The sequence below is a fragment of the Pseudonaja textilis genome, chromosome 5 (genome assembly GCF_049901715.1).
Source record: "Pseudonaja textilis isolate UNSWEBS1 chromosome 5, rPseTex1.2, whole genome shotgun sequence".
NCBI lineage: Eukaryota > Metazoa > Chordata > Lepidosauria > Squamata > Elapidae > Pseudonaja > Pseudonaja textilis.
The window spans coordinates 8,064,198-8,083,889 of NC_141994.1; the positions used below are offsets into that span (position 1 = coordinate 8,064,198).

At 37.9% G+C, this 19,692-nt stretch overlaps 1 protein-coding gene across 3 annotated transcripts; it reads left to right on the forward strand.

Moving 5' to 3' along the window:
- The first annotated feature begins 1,469 nt into the window (after positions 1-1,469).
- ASB15 (ankyrin repeat and SOCS box containing 15) lies at positions 1,470-18,418 on the forward strand. 3 transcript variants are annotated; one of them, XM_026714063.2, is made up of 10 exons: positions 1,470-1,584; positions 5,085-5,251; positions 6,130-6,182; positions 6,521-6,652; positions 7,033-7,191; positions 8,275-8,520; positions 9,304-9,475; positions 13,920-14,490; positions 15,436-15,589; positions 17,667-18,418. In XM_026714063.2, exons 2-10 carry the CDS (start codon positions 5,133-5,135, stop codon positions 17,837-17,839), a joined length of 1,779 nt encoding a protein of 592 aa, XP_026569848.2. In that variant the 5' UTR covers positions 1,470-1,584; positions 5,085-5,132; the 3' UTR covers positions 17,840-18,418. The 3 variants fall into 3 exon arrangements, with proteins under 3 accessions (XP_026569848.2, XP_087790200.1, XP_087790201.1); XM_087934074.1 differs by lacking the exon at positions 7,033-7,191; XM_087934075.1 differs by lacking the exons at positions 15,436-15,589; positions 17,667-18,418 and adding an exon at positions 14,668-14,792.
- The last annotated feature ends 1,274 nt before the right edge of the window (positions 18,419-19,692 follow it).

Consider the following 19,692-nt stretch of genomic DNA (forward strand, 5'->3'; position numbering starts at 1 on the left):
AAGTCTAGAGATCTCTGGTTGAGAAATGCTGAACATGCTAATTATGTTTATCGATACAGTCTTTCCTCCTGTTGCATGTGCGTAAAAGTTGCATATGCTATCTGGCAATTCAGATTAACACATTTTTCAACAGCAACTAGAATGCAGTCCAAATGCAAATATATGTATATGTTAAGTCATATATTAATACAGGCATATATCATTAAGGATAAAATATGGTTTTTCAGGTAATGTTTTTCCTTTAATGATGGGCATGTAATATTTTAAGTTGAATATATAGGCCAAAAATGACATAATCTGGTGCTATACAGAAGTACCTCTATTGGGCTATAATTTGGATTATTTCTAGTCAATATACTACGAGCCAGTTACATAGTAAATGACCTCCTTATCTTTAATATAGCTGGCAGTATTGTATCTGTGCCCTGCATCACAAGTAACTTTTTCTTTTACAAAAAGAACCTTCTTTCTGAAGAATCTCAGCAGATGGCACCATCTATCTGCCCACGTTTGTCTGGAAGGTGAGCAGGGTTAGGTGGGTTTAGTATGCAGATGGATGGCTTAAGGAACTCCAGAGCTGTAAATTACACCAGGAAACAAAATGAGGAAATACAGAAAGAAAAGAGGGTAATCTCCCTTCCATGTTGCTGCCAAGGAAAATCCAAAGAGTTGTGTTTAACCTAAAGAAAATTTTATATATTTTTTTCATCCAGGAGTTAAGGTAGTGGTGTCCTTGTCAACCTTCTAATTGTACTCCTATAGTTGGTTCCACTGATAGGGAGTCATTGGCTTAAAATTTGTAAAGGTGCTACTGTGCTTTTATCATGCTACAACTTCTTATAAACACCCAGTGGGCTACTATGGGATAAAATCTGGACGAGTTAGCTACTTAAAATTATACACAATGTTTTAAGTATTCTTATGATTGCTTTTATATCATACTTTATAGAGCAGTGATGGCTAACCTTTTTGGTACTGAGTGCCCAAAGCACGTGCATGCGTGTGTACCCCCAAAATGGAATGCATGTGCATCCCTGCACATGTGCCCTATGCATGCGTCCCATCCCCATGCATGCGCCCCACCCCCATGCAAGCGGCAGAGACCTGAACACCAGCTGGCTGGCAGAAGGTGTACACGCATGTGCGGCGGAGCTGAGCTGGGGCGACGGCTCGCATGCCCGCAGAGAGGGCTCTGAATGCCACCAGTGGCACACGTGCCATAAGTTTGTCATTATGGTTATAGAGCAACTTTCACTAGGAAGATAAACTGATATTCTACATATGTCCAACTCCTTCCATTTTTCTCCAGCAGCATTCATTTTTTGTTAATATTATTCATTTAATTTTCATCTCTTTCCAATTGTTCCATTTACCTTCAGATAACCTTTGATGAGACTTTGGAATAATTGTGTGTCTTATTTTCCTGTAGGCTGCTTGTATTTCAGTTGTCTGAGGTCAAACCTTAATTTAACTATCAAGTACGTATTTAATTTTAGAAATACCACATGATCCAGCCGCTCCCAAGGCCTATGTCTACATGTTTGAAATTCAGTGGCCAATGAAACAATGACAAACTTTCGAAAGGTAAGTTTTTTTTCTCCTTTATTTATAGAATGTCATTTAATATAATACAGTTAACTTAAAACCAGAAATATTATGTTATGAATAAATTCAGACAGAGATTGGAAATAATGACAGATTGTTTTGCTGTGAATAATTTATGTCTGTGTAGTTATTCCCTTCCTTTATTATTATGGAGAACTTAATGTGCGTACATTGTTAGTGTTAAATCATCAATAATTATTTATAAAAAATAAAGGCAGAGTACAAATTAATATTTGATGCATGCCTAACTACTGTAGGATGTATGGGATTTGATTTTAAGTAAGCTTTGGTACAAATAAAATCATTTTTCTGGGTTTTTTTTTAAGCACCAATATATCCACTTTTAGTAAAATCTGTGTACTTAGAAATGCTTCATTTTAGTTTTAGAGCTCAGGAATATAAGTCAGTGACAGTAATTTCAGTTTTATTTATATCTGAAAATAAAAATTAAATAGTAATATAGTGAATGTGCTGTCAATTTTTGGGGAACAGGGTTATAAATGTAGATTGTTCTGAGGTAGTAACACATAAGTGTTGATAGGTTGTGGTTTCTCTGGTGATGTGTATCAGTGGGAACAGAGAAAGCTGGGTGACCATTGAAAGGGATTGATTCTCATATACCAAATCTCTCTCAACTGCTGACAGTTTTAATCAGGAAGTCGCTGAAAGAACACACAACGGTTCAGGCGAAATAGAAAACAGAAATCTGAGATTGGGTTTTATGAACATGTTGTCTCTCTAGACTGGTGATATTCAACCTGTAGTTCACAGATCATTGGTGATCCATGGAGGTCCACCATGTTCTTCACTAGTCAGCTGGCCAATTCAGAACCTGCTTTCTGCCCCAATTCCTGCCTTCCTAAACTTAGTGCTGGTCAGCAAATTCACACGTGGACCATGTTGACAATTGGTTTGCTGAAGCATTCTAGTGATAGGTCAAATAGCAATGGGATTAGTAAAATTCAGAAAACTGATATGCAGTTGCTGACTATGAGTCCATACACACCACGCTATTTTGAATAGTGATTTTGCATAAACAATCCCAAAAGAAAGGAAAATATCAATAGGAAATCTGACAAAATGAGATGTAAATGGAAAACGGAGACGGAAGAACACTTATTTTCCGGCCTTCACCCTTTGAGATTTCTATCACATTTCTGCTAACAGTGGTTACTACAACACAAGATAAAAAAAAAGCTAATCCAGCAGGTAAATAGAGATTAGTTTGGATTTCAAAATGTTAGAACAAAATTTAGCTTAAAAACACTTTTTTAAAAATGGAAGGGACGAGGACTCATTAAGCAACTATTTGTTCAACAACCGTGAATATATTGTGGTATGTGTTTCAATTCCCCCCACACACCTTTCTCTCTACTGCCTTTCAACCGTCCCGCTGTCCTTGCCACCCTACACTCCTTCCTACACCCCTGACATCCTGCATTTCACTGTCCCTGCCATCTGTCTGTTGCCCCAGCAGAACTTCTCCATCTTCTTCCCACTGCTGACAAGAAGTGCCTGGCATAGGCAACTACTGACCCTTCTTAATACAGAGTTCTCTTGAAGAGCCATAGCTGCCTTGGCCAGGTGTGTCTAGTCAGCAGTGGGAGGAAGAAGATGGCGGAAGGTCACCTGGAAGTGGAGCGGCAGAGTACAGGATGTCCAAAAGGGCAGGAATAGCTGAGCTAGCCTGGGGGAGGAGTTGGAAGTGCAGATGGGCACGGCGGGGTGGTGAAACCTGGTTTGCCAAACTGAGTTTGTCGGGCCTGGCTGGACAAGAGGCAGGGAGCTGGATAGAATAGGCAGTTTGCATAGAAGTGTGAGAGCCTTGCCTACCAACCACAGCTGGGAATACTGAAACTGCCATTGCTAAGCAGTTTGGTTAAATGGTGACTGCTCCACTTAGCAATGGAAATTCCAGTCCCAATTAGGATTGTTAAACAAGGACTAAGGGTACAGATTGTTGGAAGAAATATCCATCTGGTTCAGTTCCAAGCTGGGAGAAAAACACTGGAAACATGGAGGCTGATTGGAAAGATGGTTTAATGATGAACAAACCATATTTATGGTTCTGGTACAGCTGACAAAATGTAGTGGAGAGTGGGGGGCGGTTATACCTTATTTGGGCTTGTATATGAGCTTCCTGTTCCTGTGCAAGAACATATTCTCTAATATTCTATTGGATGTAGTCAGATTCCTATGAGGTCATATAGGGGTCATAGCTGGCTCTATAGGCAAGAGAAAATGCAAATCCTAGGTGCTTGTCTGAGCTAATTTGTTCAACCTCTGCTTATTGTTTATCTGAGCTCCCAGGTGAAGTTTTGATTGCTCTGGGATGATGCAGTGAAGGGGCTTGTGTTCTGAAAGGGTGTTGGGCAATTTCTATTCTGGCTTAATGACTTTTCTTCTATGTTGGATCTTGGGTGAGGGGCTGCTTCTAATCCTACCATTCTGCCTGTGTTAGTTGTGCTGCAAGGAGTTTCAAAATATCCTGTCTTGAATGGATTTTTGCCTGCAGTATTTGGTTTGCTTATGAATAAAGCTATCTAGATACTTTTCTCCCCTATTTAATAAGCTCTTTATCTCTTAACTGTTGGCATATGCTGTAGACTATTAAGAAAAGGTGGGGGCTGTTTCCTGCCTCTAAAAACATGTTTGTCCATTTCTTCTTTAGGGAAATATAGTATTCTGCCTTTTTAAATTTTTCCCAAAATATTTCATTCTTCTAGGAGGGGCGCTTCCAACAAGATGAAACCCTAATTGTTATTTACTGAAAAACATTTAACACACATTGTTAAAAACAAAAGTGTATAAAAGAGACCCAGTTTAATAAAGTGGTTACAGCACATGATAGAAACCACGAAACTGTGGAGTCTAGTTCCACTTAAGCATGAAAGCCACTTGGGTGGCTTTGGACCAGACACTCTATCTCAGTCCAATTCACTGCACAGGATGATTGTTGTGGGTAAAATAGCAAATGGACGGAGTATTAGATATGTTAGATATCTATTTTCCCCATTAGATATGGGGAAAATAGCAAATGGACAGAGTATTAGATATGTTTGCCTCTGAGATCATAAAAATAATTAAGATAGAATAATAATAATTAAAAAAAAATATGGAAATCTTGCATTTTCCAAACAGCTGCAATTAATTGCAGAAAGAGCAGCATTGCTTCAAACCTTTGGCCTAGGAAGAGTGGCTTCAATGAATTTAGATTTTGCTTCTGCTGATGCTCAGTCTTTATATTGCTGAATAAAACTTTCACTCACTTCCTTTCAAAGGAGATCAATTCTGAGTAAATTCTGTACTTTGCAACTTTCTGACTGCTTGACAAAATGGAATATATGTAATGAATGCTGAAGTAGAATGTATTTTGCTTTATTTTTTTTATACTTCAGTTCTCATACTGAATCCAAAGAATTAAATTAAACTTGACTAAACATGTGCTTCTCTCATGTTTTGGCATATTTTTCACTTAGCATCAACTTTTTACGGCTTGAAACACCTCCTAAACACCTAAAAAAAGAATGGAAGGAGATGAGGACTCTGGTGAAGATCTCACTGAATATGCTGTTCAGTTTAGTATCCAGGAGTCCCTCAATACTGAACGGAATCTGCAAAGGGCTTCTCCCAGTCATGAGACAAGGTAATTAAGTGATGTGGTAGGCCGAACCCTTCTTTGAATTTCTCTGATTTATAGGGTGCTTGTCTGATTTACTCTCTGAGTACCTTATTCTTTTCATATGTGGTGCTTCACTTTTGCTTTAAAGTGCTCTGAAGCCAATGTTGGGAACATAATTAGGATATTCACTCATTTTTTCAGGAGTTGAAGTTGTGGTAACTTGTAGATATGTTTATTACTTATACTATTTTGATGACTTACAGTGATGTGAATCTATTTAAAATAAATATTTTAATAAATAATAAAGGAGCATTGTGTTAATTATCATTCTTATTGAGCCAGTTTCCTTATTCGACATTGATTTAAAAAAAAAACAGGTTTCTGAAAGCAGTGAGCATTCTTGAAGAACTTATATTGGCACTTCATTGTCTTCAAGTTGGACAAATCACTGACCTTAGGTGCGTAATTTTATTTGATTTGTAGAGACATGAGACATAAGAAAAAAGTGGAGAAATAGTGAATCTGGCTGTAAAAAAAAATTGTAATCCTTCCAATTAAATTCACTCCTAACATATGCATTTTTTTTTTCAAGTCACTTGTGAAAACAATATCACGCAACTAAGTAATAGCATCTGGTTTGGCTGGTTTTGAAAAGCTAAGCAAGGCTGATTAGTGTTTGACTGGCAGACCACCTTACTATTCCAAGGTGGTAAGATGAACTGGAAGAAAATGCTAGATTGTTGCTGAAGAAACTATGTGGATGTGTTCATGAAGTTACCAGAATTTGAGGTTGACTTGAAGGAAACAATTATTGCAGAAGCAGAAAAATAGGCGTTTGGTGAAATTACAGCAATAGCACCCAAAATGTGAGATTCTATAAATGCTTTGTTTTTTTTCTATAGGTTTGTACCTGTCAGTGATCAGAACAAGAAACTTGTAACTGCCATAAGAGAAGGTACATTTTCCAAAAGACATTATTAAATTAATTGTATTATTGTTTGAAAAGGCACGGGCCTGTTTTGTTTACAGTTTTCATCGCGAGTTGTCATACTGTATTTTTTTTTTCATTTCTTTGCTATCTAGCCCAACGGATCAACTGTTTGCCCATATATATTGATGGGTGTGTATATCTCTTCCCTGAGAAAAACAAAACCTCACATACATTTTATCAATAAAAGCTTGTGCTTTTACAAAATGTGTTAATCTTTACTACAAGCCTTTCTTGCCTTTTTAAAGATAACAGTAGCCCGTCCTGAATGCTTGCTTCATTTCACCTTAGGTTATTTCTTTTAGGACAAGTCTTTGATCTTCAAAACTATGTCAAGTGCAAATACGCTCTGGATGAGGCTGATGAAAGAGGGTGGTTTCCTTTACATGAAGCTGCGGTTCAGCCAATTCAGCAAATACTTGAAGTAATCTTGGATGGTAAGTTGGCCCAGACTTTGAAGCTACAATCAATACGTTTGAAGAATACAGAGTCGTGTCCAGTCAGCGTTCGCCTAGAATGCTGAATGAATTCAAGGTTGTTTCCAGAAAGTGCACCAATAAGCTTATTTAAATTTGAGCTCCACTTCAGGTGTGTTCACAGATACATCTACCGGTATGTACTTTCAGTGATGAGGGTTCATTAAGTGTTACCAACTAATTTATATTTAGCTAGTTTAGATTGTGGCAAAAGCATCTAACCAATGCAAATGTTATGAGATTTTGATTGAACATGATCTAGTATTAAAAATTCCTAAAGCAAGTATATGTATATAACAATTGCAGCATTGAAAACTTAATTTATGTTTAATTCAACCTAGCAACTTATAAAAGTATGTGGGAATATAAGACATGTGATGGAGAGACACCGTTAACTTTGGCAGCCAAATCTGGGCACCTGGAACATGTCAGGACCTTGCTGGCAAAGGGAGTTTGGCCAAATACCATGAACAGAAAAGGAGAAACACCTCTTCTGATTGGTAATTATTTTGCAAATGGCTTAAGGGATTTTAGCTTGTTTCTAGAGCGTGCAGGATCAGGGGATGAACATTGTAGAATATGGAAATTGATTATGCAAACCTTTAATTATGTAAGTTACTGGTATTTAGATCATTAAGCTGTACTACACATAGCCTGCCTTGATAACTTTGCAAGTTAATCTCATAACATATGGTAAGTTCTTTAATATACCTCTTCCTTAGGTCTCTTTATAAATGAGCTTTTCCCCCCTCCCTCCATTGATAGCCAGAAGGGGTACACCAACTTTCATGTCATTCTTGTGCTTCTGGTATGTTCTCTTGAGCAGCAACCTAATTTCCCCTTTGGGTTGATAGCATAGCTCCGGGGGAAGCCTTCAGCAAATGAGGAAGAGGTACTAAAAGAAGTCAAAGAAGGGGAACTACATTTGAGATGATTTCCACTTGGATTGATAGAAATGTAGCTGGGTTTATTATCAGTTGCTCAATTATGTTTCATTTTCTTTCACCTTCAGATTATTCTTGGTCCCTGTATTTTTTACAGAATTTATGCACTGTAAGAATTTAAAAAAAAAATATTTGTAGCATGCATTGGGTTTCTTTTAGTTTCCGGGTTTCAAGAATGAGGACAATAGGAAATAATGTATTTCCATTATTGGCATGCCACCAATTCCCGAATGCTTCCAATCCCTCTTTTTTATTTGTAATTACAATGAAATTTTGATTTAGCAGATTTTGATATATTATGACATCAGCATAGATGCTATCCTTTTCAGATGAATAGCCAGTAGAGAATAGCAGAACCCCTGCCCTCAATGGTCTGTTAAGTTGAATGTTCGTTGTACATTCTTCAGCAAGTAAAGCAAAGGAAATACCCTTAATTCTAAAATATTTTTAATTATTATCAAAATCAAATGCAAATGTAATTATGAATAACCGGTTGAATTAGAACTACATTACAAACTAAGCTAAAGTCATCCTATATTTTTATTCATTGAAAACGCAATATTTTTCCACAGATATTGCAGTGGGTTATTTTGAAATACATGGCATCTAAACATTTTCCCCTCTTTTCTTTGTCTTAAGCTGTAAGACAGAAATCACATGAAATGGTTTCCATTCTGATTGAATACAACTGTGTCATCAACCAACCATGTGTTAAACGATGGTCAGCAATGCATGAAGCTGCAAAACAGGGCTGCAGTGATATCGTTGCCCTTCTTGTGAAGAATGGTGGAAATATACAACAGAAAGACGGATACGGAGTAACACCTTTAGGTGTGGCTGCTGAATATGGACACTGTGATGTATTGGAGTATTTAATTCATAAAGGTGTGTTAACAGCAATTTTTGTACTGCAAGAGATAGGACCTTTGTCTGTAACAATGTTGAATAGTTCCTCGCTGCCTTCAAACTGCTTATGAACATCTTTCTTAATTTCAGTTTACAATTGAAAATACATGATAGCTGCCCAAGTCAGATTTACTTAAATCCATTTATTTTCTACTGTTTGGAAAGCTGCAATGGATATTAAAGAAGTCACTAACAGATTATATGGCTTTTATGATGACACAGGCAAGGCCTACTAAAGTTTGTTTGTTTTAAACATCTATCAAGGTCACAATAAGGACAGTGTAATTAGGAACATCAAACTGTGGATAGACCAGAAGGAGTAGAGAAAGGGATTATTTCCTGAAATATTATTCCCATCTTTCTTTCCCACTGACTGGGCGGAAATGATAATTTAATAACATGTGGAAAGATATATATTTGGAAAGGTGTGCATTTCCCACATCTACATTAACTATCACAAAGCCATTGAATTTAATACGTAGGGTTGTGGTGTAGATTTACTAGTAACTAGTAGTTACTCTTCATACTGCCTTGTTACTGCGAGCAGATTCAATGAGTAGGCACTTCCCTTTCTCTGTAAGGCTGTAGCAACTCATAAAATATTTCAGAGCAGGGAAGCCAAAGGAAAAAAATGCTTGGATAGACTGCAACTTGGATAATAAGCAATTGATTAGAGCACGATGATAACTGTACACAGGTTTCCAAAATTGGGATGAATAAACAAATATTGAGACATAAATCTACTTTCTCTTGTACCACTAGGTGGTGATATTAACATAACAGCTGATGACGGGTCATCAATACTCTTTGAAGCGGCTGGTGGTGGCAATCCTGATTGTATAGCTTTGCTCTTGGAATATGGGGGAAGTGGCAATTTGCCTAATAAGGCAGGGCATCTTCCAATACACAGAGCAGCATACGAAGGACACTATCTGTGAGTGTGTTCTTTTTATATCTCTTCGTCCAACAACTTTACATAATGGTTTTGTTATTTATTTACATTATAAATGATAAGGGTTATAAGACAGCATATGCAAAAAATAAAAATAAAAAAGAAGGCGCTTTCCTGGAGATGCCTTCAAACTGAGACTGCGTTTCTATACAAACTTTCCTAAGAATACATTCCACTGAATCCTACTTTTTTTTTTTAAAAAAAAGAAATAAATAGGATTGTGTATTTCAGGGCTGAACAGAGTATGCTGCCTTTAGATCAGGGGCATCAAACTCACATCATCAGGGCAGCATCACGTGACGTATCGGGACGTTTTTTCCCCTTCGCTAAACCGGGCAGGGGCAGGGCCAGCATGGGACACATCCTGCCCACGGGCCGTCAGTTTGACACCCCTGCTTTAGATAGTCAGGAATATCATACACGCTTGCATCTGATGGTCATTCTTAAATTCTGCCCTTACAGTAAAGCTTTGCCTTATTTGTGGTTGATGCAGAATGTTGGGGCCGAGAATTGCTAAGTCTTGGGATCTACTGGGTCCACAAGTCTTTCCCCATTCCCAGCCTTTTTCTCAGTGCCAACAGTAGACTTTGTCTACTGGCTTAGTGATAGAAGAGGGTTCTGATATAGGGGCTACCATTCTAAATTTAGAGCCTTCTTTTTTTTAAGGTGGAAATCCGATTAACCTAACCCAGAGGTCTCCAAACTTGGCAACTTTAAGTCTTGTGGACTTCAATTCCCAGAATTCCTGGCTGGGGAATTCTGGAAGTTTAAGTCCACAAGTCTCAAAGTTGCCAAGTTTGGAGATCCCTGACTTAACCTTTCCTAAAATTGCAGCCTTCTTAATTTGTTTTAGAATTTATTTATCTGATTAGTTCTCTACAGCTTGTAACTGTACAGTTGGTCACAAGATCAAATTAATTAAAACTGATGCAACTCATCATTCCAATTGATGAGTTGGGATCTCTGTGCAAGTTAAGGTACGGTTAAATTACATGCTACAGTCTTTTCTGAATTGGAAGTGATTTCAAGATGCTGGAAGCACAAGCTAAGCCATACTTGGATTCAAAGAATAAGGTTTTTAATCTCTCCCTAGGTACCTTGCTACTGATAGGTTAGCTCCAAAAGGAAAAATTATAGATTATTGCAATTTTTTCTCCTAAAGAATGTGAAATAGTAGGGTTAGGGTTACTTAATTTTGAATGGACAAATGCTGAAAGGGGTAGGTTTAAGCAATTTCTTCACTCCCTTTCTCTTGGAAAGCTATCTTATAAATAAAAACAAGAGGGAGAAATCTATCGGAATCTTTGGGATCCAAAGGCCTCTTCAGAATGATGAAACTTGCATTGTAATATTGCAATGTAAGCTCTGTTCCTTATGTAAATGTGTGCTTTCTCATTTCTTCCCATTGTTCTCCCACAAGATGTCCATAAATTTGGGTAAATCTAAACAAACATGCATATTCTTGTATACCCCCAAAATTGAACCAAGACAAACTTCACCGATTCTGCTTCCCTCAAGCTGCATCTTAGATTATCTTGCATCTTGATGATGACTAATTGTTTTCTACAATATTTACAGGCCATCTGCAGTGGTTCTAGTGTTAAAAGCATATTAACTTTATGGAAACTGTCTTAAAAATACAAGGATCTATTTTGTTTGCTATCATTCATTCTTCTTCAATTTTAGGTTTAGGTCAGTGTTAATTTAATTATCAGGCAGAATTATATGCCCTAGGCATGGTAGTTTAGGGTCTTTATTATTCATGACAAATGATCTAATGGGGCAGAAAATTTAATGCTGAAAAGATTGACTGCTCTCCCCCTCAGTTATTGTTTATTTGGTTCTTTCTGACATGAAGAATAGTGAAGATGGAAAGACTAAGAAACAGTTAGGAGGAAATGTATGTTAGGAACAGCTATATTTCACAAAGTACATACTTTTTTCCACTAGGTTTTCAATCTAGAAATACTGGTTTAAATTAATTCCTTCTTTATAACAAGGAGGACAGTTTTGCTGTCTCCTGAGATGAATTGGATATCTCTCTAGTTTTGATATCAGAAACCTCCAAAGTTGGGGTTTCATCATCATTCAAGGATGGGTAACAAATGGTTCAGACTTGCTTTCTAAAATGCTAATCAAACATTTCCCCAGATTTATTTATAAGGGGGACAATCATGTTCAAGTTAGGTGACAAAATGAAGTTCCTACTTTTGAGCTCTTTCATGACAATGAACGTTTCGAAATGAAAAGAGATTTAATAGACAAAACTAGATCTCTTCCTAGATCTCTTTCTTACAAGTGATTCCATTATCTTGGATGCATGAGTCTCAAGGGCAAATTCTTAATGCTAAGCAATAGTGATAATCAGGGGTGGGATTCTACCTGGTCGGTCCGGTTCTATAGAACCAGTTGTTATGATTCTGCCCAGTTTGGAGAACTGGCAAATCGTGCCACTGGCTGGCCCCTCCCTTCCCCACCCACTCACTCCTTACCTGGCATATGCGCGCCATCAAACTTGTCTGCATTTGGTTAGTGTGCTTTTCCATTTTTCCCCCCGACCATCAGCTGTTCTGCTGTGCCGGGAGATTTAGATTAGCTAGAAAGCAGGAAATCGTTGGATCTCTTGCTTTCTAGCTAATCTAAAAGCAGAGCTGAACCTTCCTTAGGACTGAAGCTTCTATTTGTCAGTGCAGACTCAGGTAGAAGATTGCAGAATCATAGATCTCTAAGTGAATCTGTGATTCTGTGAGAAATTCAATCTGCCTGCCTGCTTTGTCTGATTTTGGGTAAAAGTTGCTCCTTTTTTATATATAAAAAATTCAATATTTACAAACATGATGTGTTGTAAATTAATTTTGTGAGTTTGCTTGCTAGCAAATTTTATGTGACAGACTCGGGTAGCAGATTGCAGAATCATAGATCTCTAAGTGATTGTGAGCAACTCAATCTGCCTGCCTGCTTTGCCTGATTTTGTGTAAACGTTGCTCTTTTTTAATAAAAAATTCATTATTTACATAAATATTTATAATACTTACATACAAGCCACACCCAGCCAGTCACATGACCACCAAGCCATGCTGTTAGCAAGCCACGCCCAGCCAGTCACATGATCAAACCACACCCACAAATTAGGCCACACCTACAGAATCGGCTGTTAAGAAATTTGAATCCCACTCCTCATGATAATGCTATCTAAATCTGGAAAAGTTTGAGGTATCTAACTTGCATAGCCCCTGACTATCGTACTTAGTAGTCATTGAGAGTGAAGATACTTTCTTCCAAGTTATGGGCTAAGAGTGAAATTGTTTTGATTCACAGATGTTTGTCACTAAATTGGTACAGTCATCAAAATACACCTTTCAAGTGCAGTAGGTTGTTATGAGGAAACTGGTACTTTACAGAATAGAGCTATTTTTCATCACAGAAACATCACAACAACACAAGATAAAGGAAGTATATTTATTTACAGTCACAGACCATTAAAACACAACCATAGAATTAAAAATGCAGAAAACACTAATAAAACACATTAAATTGTAATTTATTGATTAGAAAGAGAACTATCCTTTTTGATAATCAGATTAATGAGTGCCAGTCCTCATGTAGTATAATGGGCAAAGCAGCAATAACCTCTGTATTTGAACAGGAACATGTCAAATTGTTGTATGGAAGACAGGTAGATTTGCCTATAGTCTCCATAGTAGGTAGCTCACCAATTAGGCCAGTGATGGCGAACCTTTTGGTTGTGGTGTGCCGAAAGGGCATGTGTGTGCCAGCACCCACAATACAATGCGCCCCCCCATGCATGTGCACACAACACCTCCATCCCATTAACTGTACTGCGCAGGTGTGCGCCTCCCAGCTGATTTTCGGCTTGTTTGAGGCCCTTTTTGCTCTCCCGGAGGCTTGAGGGAAGCCTCGGGAGCCTCGGGAGGCCAAAAAATGGGCCCATTTCATCACTTCCAGTATTTCCGGAAGGCCTGTTTTTCAGCTTCCTGAGACCGCAGAGGCTTCCCTCGAGCTTCAGGGAGGCCGAAAAAGGCCTCAAATGGGCCAAAAAATCAGCTGGGCGATGTGCGCATGCACAGTGCAGGTAAGTTGGCTGAGGCTCGCATGCCCGCACAAACGGCTCTGCATGCCACCTATGGCACATGTGCCATAGGTTCGCCATCACAGCATTAGGCTAAATACTGCCATTTAATACTGTCTAATTTCATTGGGAATCTAGCTATCTATATAATGTCCTAGTCCTAAGATTTTCTGATAATCTACAGGCATCAGCAACTGAACCTGAATCTTCTGAACACAATAGTACACAACATCTGCTATCTTAATTATACTGTTAAGAGATAAGCTTTATCTTCGAAACTTGTCTATTATCTACATTTTAGTCACCACATTCAATTCATCTTCCCTATTTTTGCAGGGCCTTGAAATTCCTGATTCCAGTGACATCCAAAAGTGCAATCCGGAAAAGTGGGCAGAGTCCCATCCATTCAGCAGCAGATGGCCAAAATCCACAGTGCCTGGAACTCCTCATTGAAAATGGGTTTGATGTCAATGTTCTTTTGGCAGAACACATTTCACAAAGTTATGACGATGAAAGGAAAACGGCCCTTTATTTTGCCGTTTCCAACAATGACATTCTCTCCACCGAAATATTATTGCAAGCTGGCGCAGACCCCAATAAAGATCCTCTCAATTGCCTTCTTGTGGCCGTGAGAGCAAACAACCATGAAATTGTACGGTTGCTTCTTTCTTATGGAGCAAATGTCAACTGTTATTTTAACCTTGTGAATGACACTCATTTTCCCAGTGCCATTCAATATGCCTTGAATGATGAAGTAATGCTAAGGTTACTGCTTAATCATGGGTACAACGTGGACCTCTGTTTTGATTGCATGCATGGCGATATCTTTGGAAACTCTTTTTTGTGGCCAACAACAGAGGAAGAGATATTACCAGGCTGGACATCTTGTGTAATTGAAGATAACCCTGTAAGGATATTTTTTATCCTATTCAATTATAATCAACATTTGTTAAGGAGAGTGTGTTGGGTTGGCTATTATTGGGTTTAAAATCTCAGATATTTCACTTTGATTGTATCTCTTCCCTCAAAGAAAATTGTGACTAAGATCTGTATGAATAATGCTCATTCCTTCTTCTATTTTTAGGTGTAATGACAAAGGCCAAGTGTAAAGTGAGGATAGAAGCTGTTGTAAAAAGAAAACACAGACACATGTTCGTGTCCTTGTCTCTGCTACTGATAAGCATGCTTAGAGATGCAGGCATTAAATTGTTCTGTTAAATGTACCCTTCTTCAAAAGAATAGAGCCAAGAGAAGAACTATTGATAAAGCAATAGTCCTATGTGGAAGGAAAAGGAAAACAAATTAATCCAATGGAAAACTTATATTATCTGATTAAGAGGACACTTAAATTCTCTGCAAAACTGTTGCAAGTCTACATCTTGGCTATCAAATTTATTCATTTCATTATTTAGGTACTTTTAGGCTATCTATTTAAACACAAGGAATCATATGAACTTCTACTGTATTATACAGATAAAGAAGAGGTCTGTGATCTATTTTGTTAGCAAGCTTAATGTTTAATGTTTTATAAGTCATATGCAAGTAAAGTTCAAGTATTTCAACTCAGAATATAGCTTTCCAATTTCTTCCCAAAGAGATATAGAGAACTGTAAAAACTATGAAATGGCATTATAATATTTTAAGAATTCCGGCTGCCTATAATTTGGCAGTTCAAATCTTCACCAAGTTCAAAGTTGACTCAGCTTTCCATCCTTTCGCGGTGGGTTTAAAGAAATGTTTGGATTAATGCATCTTGTTTTATGATGTGACCTGTTCATGAATTCTGCACAATATTATAATAATACATTTCAGAAAATAATTTAGTATAACACTGATCATATTTTCCTTTCAGTTCTGTGATTTTATTACACTTCCTTGGATGAAACATTTAGTTGGACCCATTGTCCGCATTTTGATAGATTATATGGATCATGTTCCTCTCTGCACTAAACTTAAATTTGTCTTGGAGACTCAGAAAGAATGGCCAGAAATCCAGCAAATATTAGGTAAATGAATACTATTCACTTGGAATTAGGCTAGCTGTTTAATCTATGAAAACAAAAGTAAAATGTATTTGTGTTTGAAGATTTCAAATAATTTGTTACTATTATGTTATAACAATATGTCCTTTTTGTGAATATATACGGATTAGGTGAATAAAGGCTTATTATAGCAATAGAGGGGAGAACTTGATCTTGGGATATATAGTATTATCCAAATGGAATATAAGAGAAATTATAGGTAGGAAGTCTATTATAGAACTACAGTTGCAGAAAAAGAAATGTGTAATACAAAATCAATGGCAAAGAACAATAATCTATGATCTAATGTATTTTATTTGGTGCATTTGGAACTTCTAAATCACTTTTTCTTGTAAGTGGAAACTCCAGATTCTCTTGAACTTCTAATAATTATTGGTTTAGATGGCTTCATAAATAAATGGCTATCCTTCCAAACTGATATTTTTGAAATACTGACTTAGGTTTCTAACATCTGAAAGCCAGGCTAGATATGATCAATAAGAGAAGATTGGATTAAATGATATCATTTCTCTAATATTAGCACAGAAATAATAAAATTTGAAGTGTATGGTAAAGTCAAATACTACTCATTTGTGCTACAGAAGCATTTTTTTTTTTAGATAGTGTTGGCAGCTGGGATCAGTGTGTCTCATTTTGGTCAACATTTATCACATGATGTGATATTTTCATCATAGACTCTGGATTTTACCATACCTAGTTATCTAGGAAGCGTTTATCAACAACTTGGATACTTCCTAAGTTTTCAGAGGACATAAAGTAGGAGGCAAAAATAGCTGGTAAAATTCAAAAGGGAGAAATGTTGCATTCTTCATTTGGGCAGAAAACAAGAAAGGCACCAGGATAGAAACGTAGTAGTACATGGGAAAGGGATTTGGATACTGCCACAAATCACAAATTAAATATGAGCCAGGAGTATGATATAACTGTAAAAAGTGAACTGTGTCTTAGGGATACATTAATAGGAGCAAAGAGTTCAGATCATGGGAATTTATATTCCATTCTACATTGCACTCTTCGGATTTTATTTGGAGTGCTGTGTCTAGTTCTGGGCATTACAGTTGAAAAAGAACACTGAAAATTGGAACAAAGGGGAGCCTCAGAATGCTGGAAATCCGGTGTTAATTACAAGACAACTGAAGGGAGATATGCAGGGATGGGATTCAAAAATCCCAGCAACTGGTTTGCTGCCTGGTTGCTGGGTGGGCATGTCCATAGTAGGTGTGGTCTACAGGAACTTCCGGGAGGGCTATTTTCGCCTTCCCAAGGGTCCAGGGGCCTCCTTCTGGCGTCTGGGAGTGTGAAAACAGCCTCCCTTGGGCTCTGGAGGACCTCCGGAAGCCGGAAACAGGCCCATTTCTGGACATCCAGTACTTCTGGGAGGGCCGTTTTTCGCCTTCCCAAGGGTCCGGGGGCCTCCCTCTGGCCTCTGGGAGGGCGAAAACAGCCTCCCCCAGGTTCCAGAGGTCCTCCGGAAGCCGGAAACAGGCCCGTTTCCAGACTTCCGGAAGGCCTGATTTTCCCCCTCCCAGAGCCTTCACACGGACCCTGCACTTATCTGCATTGAAAATGGGCTACGTGGAGATTCCTGGGAGTAGAGGGGCGGAGTGGGCGAGGCCAGCCGGTCAGTTGAAATACCGGTTCGACGAATGTAACATTCGGTTCTCCCGAACCGGTAGAATCCCACCCCTGGAGATATGATAGCAGCAACTATATGAAGTCACATGGAAGAAGAAATCAAAATATTCTCTCTTACTCCAGTGATCAAGAGTTGAACCAGTGATTTCAAAAAGTAGGTACAAATAGACATCAGGCGAACCTTCCTGATTGTGTGAGCTGTTAGCCAGGGAAACAGGCTGCATGGTCAGTTTGGCTTTCAATGGAGGTCTTCAAACGGGCTGGAGGATCATGATCTAATGTATCCCACCCTGAGTATGGCATTGGATCAAATTATCTTTTAAGTTTCCTGCCTTCTGTATGATTCTTCAGTGCTAAATTAATCAGACATATTTTCCATTCCATTTCTTTCCTTTGTGTCTTTCAGAGAATCCTCGTCCACTAAAACATTTGTGCCGCCTGAAAATACGTAAATATATAGGATTAGTGAGAAGAGAGAAGACTCTATCCATGAAGAATCTTCCTCTCCCCGCAGTTTTAACAGAATTTATCCTCTTCAAAGAATATGATCTTTATGGAAGAGAATTACATTTGGAATGATCAGAATCCCGGACACATTCCCTTGCTTATTAAACTTCACCAAGCTTTGGATCAGAATATCTAAATTGTTCAAATATAAGATGGATTCTAAAGATTTCCTTAGGCCCATGGAAGAGATTGTTTTTTATACCTTACACTTGAATGTTTTGGAGGGGAAATGACGCCAGCTCCATTGCTTCATTTCCACTTTTGTCATAGAAATAGAAGACTTTACATGTACTCATTATCAACTTTACACAAATACTGTTATTTGCAGAACTGTGCTAGTTTTCCCACCTGCCTATGCATCTTGATTTTAGTATGTTTTGCCGCCATCTTCTCCTTTTTCATAAGAAATAGAGATTGTTCACTTGTCAGAAAAAATAGTGTTTCTTTTCTTGGCACATAACAGAATTATATTCTGGATATATTCTAATATAAAGTATTTCTTATTATGCAATATAACGTGTAACATTACATTGTGGAAGAGTTAAAAGACATGTGAAATATTATGTGGATTGTACTTAAACAAGAACCTCTTTTGCATTTTTCCCTTTTTTCACGGCTTGCAGGTTAGAAGCACAGCACTCATATAATTAATTTTGCTTTCGGATTATTTTGCAGGGCAATTCACTATATCTTATTAATGGTCAAATAATATAGATTTCTACATTATGATATTATGATGTGCATCTCAGTTTCTCTTCTATATACATACATAAATATGTGTAGGTGCACACAAACATATACACAAATACAAACTATTCTTATAGAAATCATGTGTGTTCACAGGTAGATTATCACTGAACATACAAAATGCTTGTTCTGATGAGACAATGCTAATTTCAATATGCATACTGAACTTTTTGGAATTCTGGCGTGCCTGGATTTTCCAGGGTATCACAATCCAGAGGCTTAGTTATCCATTAAAAGCTTCAGGCACACTCTGAACAATTTCCTAAAGTTACCAAACAGTTATTTTTAATCAGACAGAAAAACAATTCAATGACAAGAGAGGCATAATGTGAATTACATAATAACTATACTGAATTCTTATTGAATGTAAATGAACTTAACTTTTATTTTTTTCTGATTTGGAGGAAGTATACTTCACCATTCAAAGGTTAATAATGGTGTAGAACAGGGAAGTCAAACTTGATTTCATTGAGGGCTGCATCAGGGTTATGTTTGATCTGGCGGCATGGCCAGGGAGTGTGGCCAGCTCGTGTGCCCTCCCTGAGGTCTATTTTCACTGGCAAAGGGCTGCAAGAGGCCACCATGGCCGAAAACGGAGCCGGAAGGGCTGCACAGAGCCCCCCTGAGCTCCATTTTTGCTGGCAGAAGACACCAGGGGCTGGTCCTTTGCTGTTTCCAGGGTGGCCTGGTGGGCCAGATCTAAGCACCTCATGTGCCAGATCCGGCCTACGGGCCTTGAGTTTGACAGCCCTGGTCTAGAAAAATAAATGCAGTTTCTGTTTTTTAAATGGCTCAATTGTCAGCGGCTGTCCTACCCTATATAGGGAGGAGATTGAATTGCTTATGATTATTATGCAGACAAGTTCCTGCAGAACCAGCTTCAGATCCGTTCGTGTGAAACGGGACGGTGTAAAAAATGGTCCATCCAATAATTTAAGTTGTCCATGCAATATTTCATAAATCCATTTAGGAATTTTACTGAAGACATGTTTAGTTCTTCTGTCCTTTCATGGTATTTGCAATCCTTAATATTCCAATTGAAGGGAACCTACATCGAATTAAAGACTACAACTTGGGTACTGACCCATTCTTGGATTTGCCATGTTGATATTACTACATTATTACATTCTAGCTCAGCAAAAGAAACACAATTCATTGAAATGCATTTCAAAGGAAGA